This window comes from Choloepus didactylus, chromosome 8 (assembly GCF_015220235.1).
Source record: "Choloepus didactylus isolate mChoDid1 chromosome 8, mChoDid1.pri, whole genome shotgun sequence".
In the NCBI taxonomy this organism is placed as follows: Eukaryota; Metazoa; Chordata; class Mammalia; order Pilosa; family Megalonychidae; genus Choloepus; species Choloepus didactylus.
The window spans coordinates 124634670-124654030 of NC_051314.1; the positions used below are offsets into that span (position 1 = coordinate 124634670).

The window sequence follows — 19361 nt, forward strand, 5'->3', positions numbered from 1 at the left end:
AATAAACCCTACTTGATCAGGTTGTATAATGCTTTCTATACATGTTGGATTCAATTTGCTAATATTTGGTTGCATCTGTGTTCATGAAAGATACTGGTCTGTAGTTTTCCTTTCTTGTAATGTCTTTATCTGGTTGTGGTATTGGAGCAATGTTACCCTTATAGAATGTGTTTGGAAATTTGCCCTCTGCATCTATTTTCTGCAAGAGATTATAGAGAACTAGCTATTATTACTTCCTTAAATGCTTGGTAGAAGTCACTGTCCAACCTTCTGGGCCTGTTACTTTCTATTTGGAAGGTTAAGTATTGACCTAATAATTTATTTATTTTATTTATAATTAAAGCTTTATTTAGAAAACAGCTGATAGTAATTTTTTTGCTGTTGTTGAAATGGGTTTCAAGCAATCGTTATCTCATTTTTTTAACCTATTTTTAATTGGAGAATATAATCTGTTTATTCTTAAAGAATGTCAGATGTCTTTTAATAGTTCAGAGTTCTTGGTAATAGGAGAACCATTTGTTCATACCACAGGGATAGATTGTATGGTGGTTCAAAAAGATACAGTGGTTTGTATTTCCTCAAAAATTCCTTTTTCATTGATTTGAGGGGGGATATAAAGGGATAATGGAAATCTTTAGATTCTGGAAGCCTTTTCATAGGCCTGCTGGGAGAAGAGAGAGCATTATTCTGCAATTCCTCTTCACAAAATCAACCAGTTTTTGTTTTTAAAATTCTGATAACCATAAGAAACCCTATTAAACCCCAGCTAGATTTTCCTTTCTATATATTACTTTTCTTTTTTTTCAAGGAGAGGAGCCGGATTTATTGAATACCTTTTCTCATGCCATGCGCTGAGACAACTCAGTCTTCATAAATGCTCTACCTTATCTACAGTATTAGAGACTGTTTTTATAAGTATTGTTTTATTTTTAAAACGTTATTGTGAAATGTAGTGCACACAGAAAAGTGAATAAATCCTAATTGTATAGTTTGATTACTAATAAGTGGGTACTCTTGAAACCACTACCCCGCTCATGAAATAGATATTTCTAGTACCTAGGAAGGTTCTCCCAATGCCCCTTCCTGATCACACCCTTACTTACTCCCCGGGAGGTAACCCTGTTCTGATTTTATGGTAATCAGTTATTTGTTCTTTTGCTTCTCTCAATATAATAATGTCTGTATTTGACCTTTATATAGATGAAATCATATTATGTTTTTAAAATTTATTCTTGTTATGACATGTAGCTGTAGTTGCTCTTTGTCGTTGCAGTATAGCATTTAATTGTGTGAATATATCACTATTTTTTATTCTATTGTTGATGGACTTATTTTTTCCAGTTTTTGACTCTAATAAAAAATGCTGCTATAATCATTCTTGTACATGTATTTGGGTCCACATATGCATGATTAGCTCTAGAGTGTATATCTAAGAATATAATTGATGAGTCATAAAATATGTGTATATTCAACTATTCCTTTAGTGGATAAATTTAGAAATTACAACATGTCCCTTAACTCATCAAATTTAAATTTAGTCAGCAAGTTTTACTTTCTCATAGACAATAGAAGGACTTGAGAAGTTTAGCTCCATCTACCTTGTTCTCATCTAATTTACATGCTACTGTTGTATATTGTGTATACAAACACATATATTTGTACACATATGTGTATTTATATATTTATGCACATACATACATGTATATGTGTATGTATAATTACATGACATTTGTATTATTTTTTATAGAGTCAGCATTCATTTAAATTGACCCATATCATCATTTTCTTTGATCTTCATTTCTTTTTAAAAAAACCTCATGCTTTCCATCTAGGTTCATTTTCTTTCTGCCAGAAGTACATCCTTCAGGATGACCTTTAATAAGGGTCTTCTCTTGGAAAACTATTTTGTTTATCTGATACTATTTCTTATTTATTTTGCCCTCCTTTTTGAGTGATATTTTTGGCATTTATTTTATTCAGCATATTGAAGCTACCATTCCACTTTCTCCTGACTCATTCTTGTTTTTGAGAATTCAATTGCCAATCTATTTGTTTTCCCTTTGAAGGTGTTCTGCTGGTTGGGTTTTTCTTTTCTTTTCTTTCTTTCTTTCTTCCTTCCTTCCTTCCTTTCTTTCTTTCTTCGCTCTTTGTTCTTGTTTTTTTTCTGAGTTTCTATATGATTTGCCCATCTTCATTTCTCTGATGGTTTTGTTTTACTTTTACTTCTTTCCTGAGTTGTGCCTGTTCATGCTTTATTCTCTTCTGTTGACTCACTAACTCTTCCCTAGTTCTATTTCTGCTTTTTGGCCTTTATAGATGTGGTAGCCTCAAGTCTAAATAAGTAGTTTGTTTTAAAAGTTGCAGTGAAAATTTATTCCCAGTTATCTTTGGCCCCATGGCAATATCTCTCTGGTGAGGTTTTTTTTTTGTTTTTTTTTTTTTTTAAATCTGTTAAATTTTGCTATTCTTTCTGCCATTGTTTTCTTATAGATTTCTTCTGACAATTTGGCTTGTCTACATGATATTTTCTGAGCTGACCCAAATCAAGGGAATGTTTATGCTGCTGAGCTCACTTCCAATTCCACTCCCACTTCTGTAGGCAAGGGATATATTTATGCTCTTTGGGTGTGCTCCTCACTTTCAGGAAGTGTATTCTTGTTGGTAATTTTTGACTACTGCATTGGTTGGATTCTCATCACTGATGCTTTTCCTTGGTTTTTCTCTATCTCCTGTACAAAACTTAATTCATTTTGACCTAGTGACTGACACTCCTTTAATCAGTGTATGGGCAGATAAGTAATAATATGACAAAAAATATATAAATAATAGGCGGATAAAGGATATAGGATGGTTTGGGTGTTTTTTTTCCTTTTTTAAATTTTTTATATTCTTACTTTTTTTTTCTTTATTTTGGAGTAATGAAAATGCTTGAAAATTGTGGTGATGAATGCACAACTGTATGATGATACTGTGAGCCACTGATTGTATACTTTGGATGAATTATATGGTGTATGAGTATATCTCAATAAAATGGCATCTAAAATTAAAAAAAACTTATTTTGAAAGTTCTTACAAATAATTTTCAATTTAAACAAAAATGGAGTTTATATTTTTGTTTTCAGTTCTTGTTGACTTTGTATGGATTCGAGGAGGAGAAAGGAATACTTTACTGGAAGTTTGGTTTCTCTTATACTTTGTCATACAAATTACTCATCATTTTATTGGTTTTCATTTTAATGTAATGTTAATAATCTCTCTAAGTAAATTGTGACTTTATTTTTAACAGCGAGTATTCCTTTTCATATCAATCCTGTCATTCTCTAGAGGTCTGTAAACTTTTGTCATGGTTTTATACCTCTAAATTAAAAGTAAGAACCATAGTTCTTTTTTTTTACCACATAAAGATTTCCATGGTCAGTCATAATTGTACTTCATTTTTGAGAAATAATTCATTGTTCTAATTCACCAGTGAGTAAGTAGAGAGACCACTGGAGTTAATTGTTTATGGCTACTCTCTTAGTTTACCTTTGTCTGAGAATATCTTATTTCACCTTCATTCCTGAGGGATATTTTTGCTAGGAAAGCATACTCAGTTGACAGTTCTTTTGATTTCTTTTCTTTTCCTTTCTTTTTTTTCCTTTTCTTCTCTTTTCTTTTCCTTTCACTTGAAAAACATTTTGCCACTTTGTTCTGGCCTCCATTGTTTCTGATGAGAAACCTGCTGCCATTTGAATTGATTGTCGTTGTTTTTCTCTGACTGCCTTCAAGACGTTTTCTTTTTCTGTAATTTTCAGAAGTTTAAGTATGATGTGTCTTGGTGTGGATTTCTTTGGTTTTATCCTGCTTGGGATTCTATCAGCTTCTTCAATCTATAAGTTTATGTGTCTTTCCAAATTTGGGAAGCTTTTGGCCTATTTCTTTGAGTATTTTTTTCAGCTCCATCCTCCTTGTGGGCTATGATGACACAAGTATTAGACATTTTGTTATAGTCCCATAGATTCTAGAGGTTCTGCCCATTTTTTCTTTTCACGCTGTTTTCTCTCTGTTGTTAAGATTGGGCAAATTCCTACTGTTCTCTCTTCCTTTTCACTGATTGTTTCCTCTTTCCCTTTCATTCTGCTGTTGAGCCCTACTACTGAGTTTTTAAATTTTGGTTATTATAGTTTTCCTTTCTAAAATTTCCATTTGGTCCTTTTATATATCTTCTATTTCCTTGCTGAGACTTTATATTTCTTTGGTGAGGCTTCCTATTTTTTCCATTTGTTTCAAGAGTATTTGTACTTTCTCATTGAAACATTTTTATCATGGCTTCTTTAAATCTTTGTCAAATAATTCTAACATTTCTGTCAGTTTGGTACTGCCATTTATTGCTTGTCTTTTCATTCAGTTTGAGATCTTCTTGCTTTTTGGTATGATGCATTTTTTTTTGTTGAAACCTAGAAATTTTTAATTTATATAATAAGACTCTGGATCTTATTTAAAACTTCTTTTTTAACTCACTTTCCCTGGCACCACTCTGGCAGGGAAAAGGGGGCCCTGCCTTATTGCTGTAAGACAGAGGTAGAAGTTTGGCTCCCCACTTGGCATCTGTGACACCCAAGGGGTGAGGGCTCCTTTTTATGGGAATTTTGGCTTTCCATGTTGTCTCCACTGATACTGTGGGGTGGAGGGGTCTCTTTACTTATCATAGGGATAAAAGTCCTGTTCCCTACTTGGTCTTCTCTGCCACAACCACAGTGGGTATTTCATTATAGCCTTGCAATGATAGAAATTTAAGCTCTCTACTCATCGTTTGCTGGTCTGGTGGAAATGAAGCCATGTGTTTTTTTCCTGTGGTCATTGCCTGGATCAGAGTGGTTATTGGGTAAAACTTGTTTTTTTTTTAACATTTTTTAAATTGTGAAATATAACATATATTCAGAAAAGTGATAAATTTAAAGTACAGTGTAACAAGTAGTTAGCTAATTTCAAAGAATGTTATGGGTTACAGTTCCACCATTTCAGTTATTTCCTTGTTGTGAAGTATAACATGTATACAGAAAGGTGATAACTTTCAGAGTATGATTCAACAAGCAGTTATAGAGCAAACTTCAAAGAATGTTATGGGTTACAGTTCCACCATTTCAGTTATTTCCTTGTTGTGAAGTATAACATATATGCAGAAAGGTGATAACTTTCAGAGTATGATTCAACGAGCAGTTATAGAGCAAACGTCAAGGAATGTTATGGGTTACAGTTCCACAATTTCAGTTATTTCCATGTTGTGAGATATATATACAGAAATGTGATAACTTTAAAAGTATAATTTAACAAGTAGCTGTAGAGCAAATTTTGAAGCATGTTATATGCTACAGTTCCACAGTATCAGTTATTTCCTTCTGGCTATCCTAGTACCCTAGAAACTAAAAAAAAATTATAAAAAGATTCAGTATTTGTAATCCTTTGTTAAATCCTATCTTGTCAGTTGCCACCCCTCTCTCGTTTGATCACTGTCTCAGTCTTCAGGGATATCTGGAAAGTGACCAGCCTGCTTGTTCATATTGAAAAGGGGTGTTGACATCATGAGGAAGGGGGATGCACCTGACTGATGTTCTTAGAGTGGCTATTGCCTCTGGATTCTGGGATTTATCTGGCCTAGGAACACTCTGGAGATTGAAATTTCTGAAAAGTAAACTTAGTGAGTGAAACTTTTATAGGGCATCAGATAGAGACCTAGGTATTGTTTAGTATTTTTAGGACTACTATTGGTTAGGGCTTGGAATATCTAGCTGGAGCTTGCTTAAGAGTGTCCTCCAGGATAGCCTCTTGACTCTATTTGAAATCTCTTAGCCACTGAAACCTTATTTTGTTACCTTTATTTTTCCCCCCTTTGGTCAAAAAGGCATTCTCAATCCCTTAATGCCAGGGCTAGGCTCCTTCCTGGGAGTTGTTTCCCATGTTGCAAGGGAGAGTCACTCCCCTGGGAGTCGTGTCCCACATAAGGGGGAGGGTAAAGAATTTATTTGCGAGTTGGGCTTAGAGAGAGAGAAAGGCCACATCTGAACAACAAAAGAGGTTCTCTGGAGGTGTCTCCTAGGCATAATTATAGTTGGCTTAGCCTCCCCTTCACAGCCATAAGTTTCAATAGAGCAAGCCTCAAGTTTAAGAGCTTGACTTATTTAGTAAGGGGTTTCTAATTTCACATAACATATATTCTGTCCAAAATAAACAATCAGTGTCTCACATTACCTTAACTTAGTTGTACAATCATCATCACTCAAATTTTTAACAATTACCACAACCCAAAACACCCCAAAGCTCCTAACAGCCCCTAGTTATTTATCCCTACTATTAGTGTGGTACGGGTAAAGTACTCCTATTAAATACAGTCTGCAATATGAAATATGTAGTTTTTCCCTTATACCGTTCTGTTTTGTTAACTCTTTGTACTAGCATCATACCTTAGAAGTAGATCATACAAACACTTGTGGGATACATACCTTTAAACAAACTCTTTTAATCATGATCACCTTAATGCAGCACTGATGCCTATAATCCCATTAATGAACAATCATCACCCCTGTCTATTTCCATACCTTTAAGTTCACCCTCATTAACATGTCTGTACATGTTAGGTTATCATTCCCCCTTCACTAGCTTCTGTCTATCTCTAGGTCCCCTATATTCTACATCATAAGACACTGATTTTACATTATTCAGGGAGTTCATATTAGTGGTAACAGAAAATATATCTCCTTTTGTGTCTGACTTATTTCACTCAGCATTATGTTGTCAGGGTTCACCCATGTTGTCATATGTTCCAGGACCTCATCCCTTCTTACTGCTGCAAAGTATTCCATCATATGTATATACTACATTTTGTTTATCCACTCATCTGTTGAAGGACACTTGGGTTATGTTCTCCTCTTGGCAATTGTGAACAATGCTGATATGAACATCTGTGTGCAAATGTCTGCTAGTGTCACTGCTTTCAGATCTTCTGGGTATATACTGAGAAGTGAAATTACCAGATCGTAGGGTAACAGGATATCTAGTTTTCTGAGTAAGCACCAAACTGTCTTCCACAGCAGCTGTACCATGATACATTCCCACCAGCATTGAGTAAGGGATCCCATTTCTCCAAATTCTCTCCAGGATTCGTAGTTGCCTGTTTGTTTAATAGCAGCCATTCTTATTGGTGTGAAATGATACCTCACTGTGGTTTTGATTTGCATTTCCCTAATAGCTAGTGGAGATGAACATTTTTTTCATGTGTTTTTTATCCATTTGTATTTCCTCTTTGGGAAAATGTATTTTCCTATCTTTTGCCCATTTTATAATTGGGCTGTTTGTGCTATTATCATTGAGTTGTAGGATTTCTTTATATATGCTGGATATCAGTCTATAATCAGATATATGGTTTCCAAATATTTTCTCCTATTGCAATGGCTGCCTTTTCACCTTTTTGACAAAGTTCTTTGAGGTACAGAAGATTTTGATTTTGAAGAGTTCCCATTTATCTATTTTTTCTTTCATTACTTGTGCTTTGGGTGTAAGGTCTAAAAAGGTACCTCCTGTTACTAGGTATTGAAGATGTTTCCCGATATTATCTTCTAGGAATTTATGGTACTCTCTCTTATATTGAGGTCTTTGATCGACTTTGAGTTAATTTTTTAAAGGGTATAAGGTAGGGGTCCTCTTTCATTCTTCTGGTTATGGGTATCTAGTTCTCTCAACCCCAGTTGTTGAAGAGACTGTTCTGTCCCAGTTCAGTGCATTTGGGGGCCTTATCAAAAATCAGTCAACCATAGATGTGGGGGTCTATTTCAAAACTCTCAAATTGATTCCATGGATCCATATGTCTATCTTTGTGCCAGCACCAAGCTGTTTTGACCACAGGCTTTTAGTAGGTTTTAAAGTCAAGAATTGTTAATCTTCCTACTTCATTCTTCTTTTTAAAATGTTTGTTTTTGCAATCTGAAGCCCCTTTCCTGTCCAAATAAATTTGATAACTAGCTTTTCCAAGTCTGCAAAGTAGGTTGTTGGAGTTTTGATTGGAATCATGTTGAATCTGTAGATGCAGATAGACATCTTAACAATATTTTAGCCTTCCTATCCATGAACATGGAATATCTTTCCACCTATTTAGGTCCTCTTTGTTTTCCTTAGTAAAGTTTTGTAATTTTCTGTGCAGAGGTCTTTTATGTCCTTGGTTAAGTTAATTCCTAGGTAATTGATTTTTTTTGTTGCTATTGTGAATGGAATTTTTTCTTGAGTATCTTTTCAGTTAGGTAATTTCCAGCATATGGGAACATTACTTACTTTTGTGCATTAATCTTGTATCCCACCACTTTGCTGAATTTGTTTATTAGCTCAAGTAGCTTTGTTGATTTCTCAGGATTTTCCAAATATAAGATCATGTCATCTGCAAATAATGACAGTTTCACTTCTTCCTTTCCAATTTGAAAGGAAATTTCCATGTCTTGCTGGATTGCTTTGGCTAGAACTTTTAGCACAATGTTTAATAGTGGTGACAGTGGGCATCGCTGTCTCATTGCCAATGTTAGGGGGAAGTCTTTCAGTCTCTCACCACTGAGTACTGTACCGTCTATGGGTTTTTCATATATGCCCTTTATCATATTAAGGAAGTTTCCTTCAATTCCTACCTTTGAAGTAGGATGCTGAATTTTGTCAAATGCTTTTCAGTATCTATTGAGATGATCATTTGATTTTTTTCCCTTTTGATTTATTAATGTGTTATATTACATTGATTTTCTTATGTTGAACCACCTTTGCATGCCTGGAATGAACCCCACTTGGTCACAGTGTATGATTCTTTTAATGTGCCTTTGAATCCTACTGGCAAGTGTTTTGCGAGAATTTTTGTATCTGTATTTATTAGGAAAATTGGGTTGTAGTTTCCCTTTTTTGTAGTGTCTTTATCTGGTTTTGGTATTAGAGTGATGTTAGCTTCATAAAATGGGTTAGGTAGTGTTCCTTTTTCTTCAATTTTTTGAAAGAGTTTGAGCAGTATGGTTCAGTTCTTTTTGGAAAGCTTGGTAAAATTCCTCTGTGAAGCCATCTGACCCTGGGCTTTTATTTGTAGAAAGCTTTTTGGTGACTGATTGGATCTCTCTGCTTGTGATTGGTTTGTTAAGGTCTTCTGTTTCTTCTCAGGTCAGTCTAGGCTGTTCATGTGTTTCTGGGAAATTACCATTTCCTCTAAATTATCTAGTTTGTTGGTGTACAGTTCTCATAGTATCCTCTTATGATTTTTATAATTCTTCGGGATCTACAATAATGTCCTCCCTCTAATATCTGATTTTGTTTTTTTGGGTCTTTTCTCTTTTTTACTTTGTCAATCTAGCTAAGGGTTTGTCTATCTTTTTGATCTCAAAAAACCAGATTTTGGTTTTATTTATTCTCTCTATTGTTTTTTTTTTTCCTCCATATCATTTATTTTTGCTTTAAACCTTGTTATTTCTTTTATTCTACTTGCTTTCAGGTTAGTTTTCTTATCATTCTGTAGCTCTTTCAGTTGTTCAGTTAGGTCTTTGGTTTTAGCTCTTTATTCCTTTTTAATGTATACATTTAGAGCTATAAAATTTCCCCTCAGTACTGCCTTTGTTGCATCCCATAGGTTTTGATATGTTGTGTTCTTATTTTCATTCATCCTAGATATTTACTGATTTATCTTGCAGTTTCTTCTTTAACCCACTGATTGTTTAGTAGTATGTTATTTAACCTCCACATGTTTGTGAATGTTCTAGTTCTTTCATGGTTATTGATCTCTAGTTGCATGCCATTATGGTTGAGAATATGCTTTGAATAATTTCAGTCCTTTTAAATTTATTGAGGCTTGTTTTGTGCCCCAGAATATGATCTATCCTGGAGAATGTTCCTTGAATGCTAGAGAAGAATGTATATCCTGATAATTTGCATGTAACACTCTATATGTCTGTTAAGTCTAATTCATTTAGCACATTGTTTGGGTTCTCAATTTCCTTATTGGTCCTTTGTCTAATTGTTCTATCTATAGGAGAGAGTGGTGAATTGAAGTATCCCTCTATATTGTAGAAATGTCTGTTGCTCCCTTCGGTTTTGCCAATGTTTGTCTTGTGTACTTTGGAGCTCCGTGATTGTGTGCATAAACATTTATGATTGTTATTTCTTCTTGGTGAATTGTTCCTTTCATTAATATATAGTGTCCTTCTTTGTCACTTATGACATCTTTGCCTTTAATGTCTATTTTGTCTGATATTAGTATTGCTATCCCTGCTTTCTTTTTTTTAAATTAAGTTTTATTTAGCTATATTCACATACCATACAGTCATCCATGGTTTGTACAATCAGTTGTTCACAGTACCATTATATAGTTGCACATTTATCACCACAATCAATTTTTGAACATTTTCGTTACCACACACAAAAAAGAATAAGAATAAAAGTTAAAGTAAAAAAGAACACCCAAAACATCTCATACCTCCGTCTCTCCCTAGTATTCATTTACTTTTTGTCCTTGTTTTTCTGTTCATCTGTCCATACACTGTATAAAAGGAGTGGGAGCCACAAAGTTTTCACAATCATACAGTCACTCAGTGTAAGCTATATAGTTATACAATCATCTTCAAGAATAAAGGCTACTGGGTTGCAGTTTAACAGTTTCAGATATTTTCTTCTAGCTATCCCAATACATTAAAAACTAAAAAAGTATATCTACATATAATGCATAAGAATAACCTCCAGAATGACCTCTCAACTCTATTTGAGATCTCTCAGCCACTGAAACTTTTTTTTGTTTCCTTTCTCTTCCCCCTTTTGGTCCAAGAAGGCTTTTTCAATCCCGTGATGCCAGAGCCAAGCTCATCCCTGGGAGTCATGTCCCATGTTGCCAGGGAGATTTACATCCCTGGGAGTCACGTCCCATGTATGGGTGAGGGCCGTTAGTTTACCTTCAGAGTTGTCTTAGAGAGAGAGGCCACATCTGAGCAACAAAAGAGGTTCTCTGGGGGTGACTGTTAGGCACTATTTTAAGTAGGCTTAGTCTCTCCTTTGCAGTAACAAACTTCATAAGGGCAAACCCCAAGATCATTGTTTTGGCCTTCTTAATTGATAGCCCCCAATGTTTGTGAGAATGTCAGGAATTCCCCAGGTGGGGAAGTTTAATTTTCCACATTTACACCAGTCCCTCAAGAGGGCTTTGCAAATATATCCCTGCTTTCTTTTGGTTTCAGCTTGCATGGAATATTTTCCCCATCCTTTCATTTTCAATCTCTCTGTGTTGCTGGGTCTAAAATGAGTCTCTTGTAAATAGCATATTGATGGGTCATTGTTTTTCATCCATTCTGCTAATCTGTATCTTTTAATTGGGAGTTCAATTCGTTCACATTCAGTGTTCTTCCTGTGAAGTCAGTTCTTGAACCAACCATCTTATCCTTTGGTTTTTAGTAGTCAGCTCTATTCCTCCCCATCTCTCTTGTTTTTTTTCTTTAAGTTACCCTTAGTAATACTCTTCAGTCTGTGCCCTTTTCCAGACAGCGCTCGCCTTTTTTCCTCAGCTGGTAGAACTTCCTGTAATATTTCTTGCATGGCAAGTCTCTTTTTAACAAATTCTCTCAGCATTTGTTTGTGAAAATTTTAAGCTCTCCCTCAATTTTGAAGGAGAGTTTTGCTGGATAAAGAATTCTTGGATGGCAATTTTTCTTTCATTATCTTAACTATATCATACTACTGCCTTCTCACACCACTGGTGCCACTGAGTAGTCAGTACTTAGTCTTATGTCATTTCCCTTTTTGTGTAGGGAATCACTTCTTTCTTGCTGCTTTCAGAACTTTCTCCTTCTCTTCAGCATTTGACAATCAGATTAGTATGTCTCGGGGTTGATTTATATATAATTATTCTATTTGGAGTTCATTGGACATTTTTGAATTTGCAAATTTATGTCACTTAAAAGAGTTGGGAAGTTTTCCCCAACTATGTCATGAAACACACTTCCTAGTCCTTTACTCTTCTCCTTCTGGGACACCAATAATTCTTATACTTGTTTGCTTCATATTGTCCATCATTTCCCTGAGATCCATTCCAATTTTTTCAATTTTTTTCACTGTTTTTATTTTTGTGCACTTGCATTCAATTGTTTGTCTTCTAGTTCACCTTTTCTTTCATATGCCTCTTCAAATCTGCTGTTGTGTGTCTCTAGTATATTTTTAATTTGATCAACAGTATCATTTATTTCCATAAGATCTGCTGGGTTTTTTTTTTTTTTTAATTTAGTCTTTCAAATTCTTCTTTATGCTCCTCTAGAGTCTTCTTGATGTCCTCCATGTTTTTAGACAACTCATTGAATTTGTTTTGGAGATTTGGATGTACTTCTTTGATTAATTGCTCCAAGTTCTTTGTCTCCTCTGGCTTTTTAAATTGATTGTTTAGCTTGTCCATATCTTCTTGTTTCTGCTGTGCTTTATGATTTTCTGTTGGCTTTGGGGTATTTGCTTACCTTGATGATATTATTTTGGGAAGTGCTCTGTTAGTTGAACATTTATGTATGTATATTATATATTGGCAGAGCCACAGCTTGCTAGAGTGCACTTTCCCTGTCTTACCAGCAGATGGCATTCTTTATCCACCTCTCACCCTGAAGCCAGCTTTCCTCCAACTTTGCCTGTTTGCTGTTCAGGGTCCAAACTGATGGGACTCCAATCAGTGCAGCAGTTCTCCATGTGCTCTGGGGGCTGCCTGCTCTGAGGATGTGGTGAGGGTCCTCTCCAGTTAGGCAGGAAGTCTGCTGAAGGACACCCTCCAGCTGAAATGTGCCCTGCTCCCTGCCTGCCATGTGCCTATGAGCCTCTAGCATGTGGGAGGGACTGCTGGTGCTTGGCGCCCTTGCCTATCCATGCGTCAATGCCATCAACACTGTTCTGCTGCCCCCTGAATTCCTTTGTGGGAGCTCTTTACCATGTGGCTGTGGAGGATTATCTCCCCAGCTAATTACTGAGATGGGTGCATGGTTGCACAGGAGTGGAGAGCTGCTCACTCCCCTGCTTAATGGCTGTCTCACTGCTGCCAGACCCTGGCAGCAGTCCTGGCTGAATAAACTCACCTGGTCCTTTGAGACACAGTTTCTCCACTTTTTCCTCCAGTTCCCCACCATGTATTGCAAAGTCCTTCTCTGACTGCTGGCACCATGAAACTGCTGTCTTGGGCATCCTCTGGCCCTTCTCTAGTTTCTTTCCTGTAGGGGAAGTTTGCTCCACCTCACCTGTTCCACCATCTTCCCAGAAGTCTAAAAGTTTTATGTCTTGCTAGGCTGTCCCTTTTCTGTTCCTTTGGGTAGAAAGAGAAGGCTTTCATTGGGGCTTGTTTTTTTCTGTGCCCATTGACATTTCTGGATTGCTAGCTTTTTCAGTTCTAAGATTTTGGGATACATGAGACAAAAAGAAAGCCTGGAAATTCACCACCATGCCATTTTTGGGTCCTGAGGCCCCTAGCTAGTCTGCCTATATGCACCTTCCAGAGTGTTCTGTGTTTGTTTTATATTTAATATCAAGGGTTTTTAGTTGTACTTAGTGGAAAAAATAAGGAACAATATATCTACTCCATCTTCCCAGAAGCAGAAGTCTCCTTTGGTACTAAAATTCTAATACACAAACTTTAAAAATTACTTTTATTTACCTCTTCCAATACAGAGGAAACCTGGAGCTGCTGCCCAAAGAATTGGTCTTCACATAACTCCAACTGCTACTTTATTTCTACTACATCAGCAACTTGGGATAAGAGTGAGAAGATCTGCTCTGAGGAAGGGGCTCATCTGCTGGTGATCAATACAAAGGAAGAGCAGGTGCTTTCTAACAGACAGTGGAGTCTAGAGCTCTGACTTGGTTCTGTACATCTCTCTTGGCTGAGGCAGAGATTCGTATTGTTCTGGGATGTTGGTGCTATGGCACAAACAGTACAATAAGTAAAACTATAGTACAGTATTGTATAATAAATAGAAGTTGCTCCCTAAGCCTTTACATTCCATGCCCTCTTCCTGCTTCAATAAAACTGACCTCCCTCAAAAGCACTTGAGACATTTAAAATATACATATGGGGGGTTGAGTGGAAGGATAAAAAGATTCCAGTCTGAAATATTGGTTTGTCATTTCAATATGTAAATGTTTTGTGAATTATTAACTACTTAACAGAGAAGGGGTGTTAAGTGTAATAGAGAAATAAAACTGAATCAATCATGAAGAGTCACTATAAATAATGAGCAATATAGTTAAAGCGTCTCTGAAATTAAGAAAGAAAATAATTAAATCTGTAGAAATGATCTTATGTACAACTTTGAAGAATACCATCTTCTAGTGAAGAAAAAAGGGAAAGTGAGTTGAGATGAGAATTCATCATGATCATGGATAGACAGCACTCCTGTAAGTAATGAACATCATGCTAGTAGGTGTTGTCTTTGATCCTGCCCTGCTCAGCCAGAGACCTGTGCTCCTGGGCATGGGCCCATGTGGCTGCTCCTGGCTGTCTCCTTTCCTTCTCTTCTCTGTGAGGCTACATGGAGCTCAGTACAAGCAGAATACTGTCATGGGTGTGATTCATTTCTTGTCTTCCATCAGGACTTCATCATCCAGAAGCTGAATAAAAATTCTGCTTACTATGTGGGACTGTCACACCCAGAGGGGAAGGACCAATGGCAATGGGTTGATCAGACACCATACAATGAAAGTGTCGTGTGAGTATAGAAATAGATAAAAGGATTCCTGGGCCATGGATCATGGAAGGGTTTTAGGGTGTTTACACTGTCGGCTCTTAAAATAAAATAGCTTACTCTTTTTTTAATTCTTGGGCACTAGGTTAAATGATTTTATTATCTCATTTAATCATCACAAGAATCCTATGAGGCACATATTATTTTTCTCCCTATGGAGATGAGGAAACTGAGATTGGGAGGTTAGAGGTTAGATAAGTCAGCTAAGGTCACCAGCAGTGGCAACAGTGCTTCCCAAGTCCAGGTCTATTTGACACCAAAGGCTGTGCTTTTAACCACTACATTTCTGTCTCTAAATATAACAAAATTCATGTCAATTAATATCATAACCAATTATTAAGATTTAATACTTCTCATAAAGCAAAATGCTAAATTCTGATAGTCTTATGTTATCTCATTTATGTAGTTCTTTAAAAACTCTGAAGTACTTTAGTATGCTTTAGTACATTACCACTTTTGATCCTTATATCAGCCTTGTGAAATATATAGGAATATTTCTATAGCCTCCATTTTTTAGATAGGAAAACTGAGAATCAGGGATATTAAATTACTTCTCCAAGATATCAGGGAGTAAGTAGCTGATCCAGAGATTTAAATTAGTTCTCCAAAAGGAGTGCATAAAAAAGGAACAAACTGTATTTATACTTGGGACTTGGGGGAAATCTTTTGATCATTTAAGGAAGCCCTATGGGATTGGCTGTCCCACAGGAACAGGACATAGGATGGACAAATACAGTAGAGCCTCTGGGGTATCTGATAGGAAGATGTTTAATGCATCCTGAGTTGCTTAAGATGACAGAATAATGGGTGATGTGGTATGGTTTTCAAGAGACATGCTAGAAACACAAATGGAGGAGGAGCTGCCCAAACATGAGGTTTTTTATAAAAGGTGGCTGCAAGGAACAGTGAGGAAGGAATGATTTGGGCATATCTGACATTGGCTTCTACACTGTTCAACCCCAGTCCCCTCACAGTCTCTTAACACTGAAGAAACAAATACCCTTATTCTTTTTTTTGTTTTTGTTTTTTCGCTTTCAGATTCTGGCATCAAGGTGAGCCCAGTAATCTTGCTGAGCGTTGTGTTTTACTACTTTTTCGTTTTACATCAAGAAAATGGGGCTGGAATGATGTCTTTTGTAATGACCCTCAACATTTAATTTGCAAGATGAAGAAGATCTACTTATGAGTGGAACTTTCTCCATGGACATATCATTGGTTTGGCATCCACCATTAAAGGAATAGCTTATTTGCTCTTTTTATTTATATGTAAATCTTGTATAAGGGATATCTGTAGAATTTTTCAGTAGGCTGTCACCTATTTTACTTTTGATAGAATAGTTCACATTCATTTATTCATTTATAAAATAAATATTTATTGAACATCTTCCATGTGCCAGAGACTGTATTAGAGAGTCTTTTTACAGATACATGGAGAGGACATGAGCCCCCTCTTCTAATTTCTGTCTTAGGGCTAAGGAGTTTGGTACAGATCTAATTATTTGGTGTGGTCCCTCCCCCATCTGTTTTTTTTTTGTTTTTTTTTTTAATGGGTTGGTCAAAACCAAAATAATCCCAACTATTACTTTCCATTTCTTTCAGACATATTTATTTATTTTAACTAAAAGGCATAAAAATTATGAAGCATTAGGATGCAGTACATATCAGTGTTTCAGTTTTGGTCCAGTAGTTGTTTTGAACTTGCTAACATTCTCTGTTCATTATTGGACTGGTGTCTAACATCAGACTATATACAAAGGAGAATTAGAGATTGAAAATTCTAGATTTGAGTTTAGAGAATTAGAATCAGAGATCATTGCGGTGAGAAGACGTATAGAGTTATATCCTTCAGTTATTCTCTTAATTTTTTCTTTGGTTAGGTTTATAGTTTCTGTGTATGGATTACCACTCAAAATGGCCCCTGATTTGTTTTTATTTACTTTTTTACTAGAGTTCTTACAGGTAAGTTTCTTTCTACTACAATATAAATTATGTTATATCAACAATAAAACTCACAATTCATTGCCTTGATATGGTAATTATGATTGATTTTGATGAAGCTGGTTCCATCCATAGATATACTTGTATAGGTTTTCCCAATGTGACTTCCTAAGATTATACCCTGATCGTCTGGATGTAACTGAGCCATTTCTTTTGTCACTTATTGCCTGACTGTATCTTAAGAAGAGTTATTTTTATAGAGGTCTGATCTTACTCATTGTGTGTAGCATTTACTAGTTTAACTCCCAGAGAGCAACTCACACAACAAAACTGAGGGATTTCACTTTATTTACAGTGAACTTTTCCCCCTATTATTTCAATAATATTGGGACAGAGGTGAAGGAAGGGTAAAAATGAAACGCTTTAGTAAATGCCTTTGATGGCAGAACATACGTGTCCTTGAATTGGAGAGAAATGGATAGTGTTATATTAGTCAGTCCTGTAGATCCTCTCTTCCCTCTGCCTTGCATTTTATGAATGTGGTTCAGACCTTCTTTTCTTTAGCTTCTCCTAAGGCACCGTTGAATCAAGGTTATGTGTAACAGAATTTATGTAAGATTAGTATTTAAAGAGTGATATTAAAGTGAAGAACAATCCAGCTGAGCCCAATCAATGGACAAAATTGTGAGAAATAATAAAATGGTTGTTGTTTGAAACCACTAAATTTTGGGGTGAATTATTAGTCAGCAATATGTAACTGAAACAACTTTTGAATTATATTGCAATTTTGAACCAAGATTCTGCAAAATAATGAAACATATTCAGTCAGACTGCTGTGTCTAAAATGCCATTTTAAGTGATAGTAAATTAACTAAAATTTTTAAATTAGCAAATAAATTTAATTAGCAAAATAAATATTTTGATTGGCAAATAAGATATAAAATTAATCAGTGTTTATTTTATATCATTTAATTTCTAATCTTATAGAATGGGCATATTATATTAGATCATATGTATGTAATTCTTAAATAAATGTTCACAATTAGGTATACATAGGATAAATCCTTTTTTTCTGTTAAGGATGTGCAACCAAAAAATGTTTTGAGATCACTATTGTAGAAAATAGGTCTTGAAATGCTTGATTAAAGTTTAGATGTTCCCTTTAAAGTTCAAGAAAAGACTATATACACAACTATTTGAAAAAGTATGTTCAGGTGTTGAATATGTTAGAATTTTGGGTTTTATATTCATTTTCATAGTTGCTATTAAAAACAAATAAACACATCAACAAATAAACCTTTGAACACTTCAAGCTCTTTTGGCCAGTCTACTAAAATGGAAAAGAGGCAGAAACTCTGTGGAATGTCCAGTACTGAGGGAAATATTTTTGCCAGTTGGGATTAAAATGACCAACCCTGGTGATCTCTCTGAAGGTGTGAATCTACTGACACCTGACAGGACTTTGGGACTCTTAATTTTGTTAATTTTATTTAGATGGTCCTAATATTGAAACATGGGTTAATAATTCTGTCTTTGCCAATATGGAAACCATCAGTAGTGTGCACCTTCTCAAAGATGAAATAATGACTCAAGAACAGAAGAAATAATGTGACATGATTTCAGCTACATTCAACCAAATCTTCAGTTAAAAGATTTGATGAAATTAATCACTTTTTCTCCACACAATGAAATGCTCTGCAGCAGTTAAACTTGTTGGAATTTTATAACAAAGATCCAATGTTTTGGACCGTGGTGTATATTGTTGGTCTATTTGTCCCTTCTTCCCTACAAAGAAGACGTCATTGTTATTGAGAGAGTCACCTTCCTTCATGCAGCCCAGGTGGCTTGGGATGTCAGCGTCACATTCAGCAATGTGGGTGGATACTGATTAATCCAAAGCAATCAAAACAGTACCCCAGTGGTTGGTTTAAGAACAGGCATGAGTTGCAAGTCCTGCCAGTGAATTGCCTCTCCATTCCCATTCTCAGAGGGATCAGATTGCAAATCTCCCTCTCCCAAGGAAAATGAACAGAAAAATATGAAGTCCTGCTGGCTACTGATAGTCATTCTAGGACCATAAAGAGAACCAATTTTACGATGACATGAACACCGTGGATAGCAGAGTAGAACCCTGGAAAGAATCTGGTTCCTTAAGTGTATGGTCAAGCCACTGGATCAGCTGTCTCTGAAGCCCACACTACATTTTTAATTTTAAGAACTAATAAATTTTCTACTTATTCAAGTCTGGTTGAATCCTGTCTGATAGAAGAAAGTATATTATTTTAAATGAATAAATTTCATTGAGATATAATTTATATATAGTAAAATGCACACATTTTCAGATTACAGTTCAACAATTTTGACAAATTTATACCACCCTGTAACAACCATATCAATCAATATAAAGAACATTTTCATCATGATAAGACATTCCCTTGTGCCCCTAACCTAGGAAAGCGGTAATCTGATTCCTGTCAACATTGATTTGTTTTGCCACCTCAAAAATATCACATGTATTTTCTGAACATGTCTGTGAGATTCATCTTTGTTTTTGTGCTTTTTTTTAAATTCAGTTTTATTAAGATATATTCACATAACATACATTCATCCAAAATATACAGTCAGTTGTTCACAGTACCGTCATATAGTTGTGCATTCATCACCACAATCAATTTTTGAACATTT

The 19361-nt window shown here is 35.6% G+C and overlaps 1 protein-coding gene across 4 annotated transcripts in view; it reads left to right on the forward strand.

Annotated features, from left to right (window-relative positions):
- The window catches only part of CLEC4A (C-type lectin domain family 4 member A), a 41250-nt gene extending 22335 nt beyond the window's left edge, over positions 1-18915 (forward strand). For 3 of the 4 annotated variants that reach the window (XM_037846444.1, XM_037846446.1, XM_037846443.1), the window contains 3 exons: positions 13666-13817; positions 14587-14702; positions 15777-18915. In XM_037846444.1, coding sequence (XP_037702372.1) covers positions 13666-13817; positions 14587-14702; positions 15777-15924 — 416 coding nt within the window. In that variant the 3' untranslated portion in view covers positions 15925-18915. The remainder of the gene's footprint in view (positions 1-13665; positions 13818-14586; positions 14703-15776) is intronic. The other variant, XM_037846445.1, reaches the window with a different exon arrangement.
- Positions 18916-19361: the final 446 nt, after the last annotated feature.